Consider the following 2,709-nt stretch of genomic DNA (forward strand, 5'->3'; position numbering starts at 1 on the left):
TCACACAGGTCTATATTGTGAGCGTATTTCACACAGGTCTATATTGTGAGCGTATATCACACCAGTCTATATTGTGAGCGTATATCACACCAGTCTATATTGTGAGTGTATATCACACAGGTCTGTATGTGAGTGTATTTCACACAGATTTGTATGTGAGTGTATTTCACACAGGTCTGTATTGTGAGTGTATTTCACACAGGTCTGTATTGTGAGTGTATTTCACACAGGACTGTATTGTGCTTGTATTTCACACAGGACTATATTGTGAATGTATGTTACGCAGGTCTGTATTGTGAGCGTATTTCACACAGGTCTATATTGTGAGCGTATTTCACACAGGTCTATATTGTGAGTGTATTTCACACAGGTCTATATTGTGAGTGTATTTTACGCAGGTCTATATTGTGAGTGTATTTTACGCAGGTCTATATTGTGAGCGTATTTTACGCAGGTCTATATTGTGAGCGTATTTTACGCAGGTCTATATTGTGAGCGTATTTTACGCAGGTCTATATTGTGAGTGTATTTTACGCAGGTCTGTATTGTGAGTGTATTTTACGCAGGTCTGTATTGTGAGTGTATTTTCGCAGGTCTATATTGTGAGTGTATTTCACACAGGTCTATATTGTGAGTGTATTTTAAACACGGGTCTATATTGTGAGTGTATTTTAAACACGGGTCTATATTGTGAGTGTATTTTAAACACGGGTCTATATTGTGCACGTATTTTAAACACGGGTCTATTTTGTGCGCGTATTTTAAACACGGGGCTATATTGTGAGCGTTTTTTAAACACGGGTCTATATTGTAAGCGTATTTCAAACAAACAAAGCCATTGCAGGAAATGAAGAAGTAATATAAGATCAAAGTCTTAATAAAGGGCGAGTAAATTGATTCGAACCTAAAGTGCCTAAAGTTTTGTAAAGGTAAGTTGGATCCATGTTAATAAAATAAACAATAGTTTTGTAAAGGTAAGTTGGATCCATGTTAATAAAATAAACAATAGTTTTGTAAAGGTAAGTTGGAAGGGCCCAGACTAGAAGTATTTTCTGTTATCCTTCCTTATTCGATCTGATTTGATTGGTTAGAGTAATTTACAGTATTATATTTAGAATAAGTGTAAGTATTCTGTTTAAGCAAGGAGAGAATTATAAACAGTACATAGAAAACAATATGGAGCTTTGTTGTAGCTGAATCTAGAATTAAAAATTAGTAATGATGTTTTGTTCAGTAAAACCTGTTTGTACTTATTTTATGGTAATAAAAAGTTCTTGATGTACTATCAATTAAAAAGTAGTGATACCTAAAAATGTAGGCTAAAAGTGAATATACAAAGGGTTTATACTTTTTATATTATGACGTGTCATAGGTTCATCACAGAAATTAATCGACGTGGAAAGCAGTTACTTCAAGAACTGAATGAAGTGTGTAGTCATAAGAAGAGACAGCTGACAGTGAAGAATGAAGAGCTAGTGTCGTTTTGCCAGAGGCTTCAACATTGTCAGAAGTTTGCTGAAGCTGTCGTTAATAAGGGCAGTGATATTGCTCTTGTATATAGTAAGAAGGCAATATCTGAACAGGTGAGATGACATTTGTTGTCATAATTTTACCAGACAATGTTTCGGCTGTAATTTGTAATTATAGTAAGAAGGCTATATCTGAACAGGTGAGATGACATTTTTAGTCATAATTTTACCAGACAATGTTTCGGCTGTAATTTGTAATTATAGTAAGAAGGCTATATCTGAACAGGTGAGATGACATTTTTAGTCATAATTTTACTGTACAATGTTTCGGCTGTAATTTGTAATTATAGTAAGAAGGCTATATCTGAACAGGTGAGATGACATTTTTAGTCATAATTTTACTGTACAATGTTTCGGCTGTAATTTGTAATTAATTGTACTTTTTAATTTTATTGCTGGTTAATAAAGTGACATTTTCATATAATCACCAGTGGCTTGATAATGTGATGGTTACATCCTCACCAGAGATACTGTGAAGTGGAAGCTGGTAAAATCTGCCATTTATAGGATCAGTAAGATATAAACATTTGTTATAAAACTGTAGTTACTGAACTTTGCCATTATCAAAGATTTTAATGCTGAAATTTAATGTTGATATTCTAGACAAATAAAACTCTCTGAATTAGTTGCTGATATACAGTACTTTTTGTGTCATTTAATTTTTTCAATAAATTGATATAGAAAATTAAATAAGAACCTGAAAAAATCAGTTGAATTTAAATAAAAACAATTACTAGACATTAAAGTAGACCAAAGTACATAGTTATGTAAATTACTGTAAAGAAATGTTGGTAGAACAAAGTACATAGTTATGTAAACTACTGTAAAGAAATGTTGGTAGATCAAAGTACATAGTTATGTAAACTACTATAAAGAAATGTTGGTAGAACAAAGTACATAGTTATGTAAACTACTGTAAAGAAATGTTGGTAGACCAAAGTACATAGTTATGTAAACTACTGTAAAGAAATGTTGGTAGACCAAAGTACATAGTTATGTAAACTACTGTAAAGAAATATTGGTAGACCAAAGTACATAGTCATGTAAACTACTGTAAAGAAATGTTGGTAGAACATAGTACATAGTTATGTAAACTACTGTAAAGAAATGTTGGTGGTTACCAGCATTTCTTTATAGTAGTTTACATAGCTATGTACTTTGGTCTAAAGTACATAGTTAT

At 32.2% G+C, this 2,709-nt stretch overlaps 1 protein-coding gene across 1 annotated transcript in view; it reads left to right on the forward strand.

Moving 5' to 3' along the window:
• Positions 1 to 2,709, forward strand: part of LOC106470237 (E3 ubiquitin-protein ligase TRIM33-like) — a gene marked incomplete at its 3' end in the record, with an annotated part of 31,147 nt that overhangs the window by 19,361 nt on the left and 9,077 nt on the right. The window contains exon 4 of the mRNA XM_013930779.2: positions 1,373 to 1,583. Coding sequence (XP_013786233.1) covers positions 1,373 to 1,583 — 211 coding nt within the window. The remainder of the gene's footprint in view (positions 1 to 1,372; positions 1,584 to 2,709) is intronic.

This window comes from Limulus polyphemus, unplaced genomic scaffold (genome assembly GCF_000517525.1).
Source record: "Limulus polyphemus unplaced genomic scaffold, Limulus_polyphemus-2.1.2 Scaffold3896, whole genome shotgun sequence".
NCBI classification, from domain to species: Eukaryota; Metazoa; Arthropoda; class Merostomata; order Xiphosura; family Limulidae; genus Limulus; species Limulus polyphemus.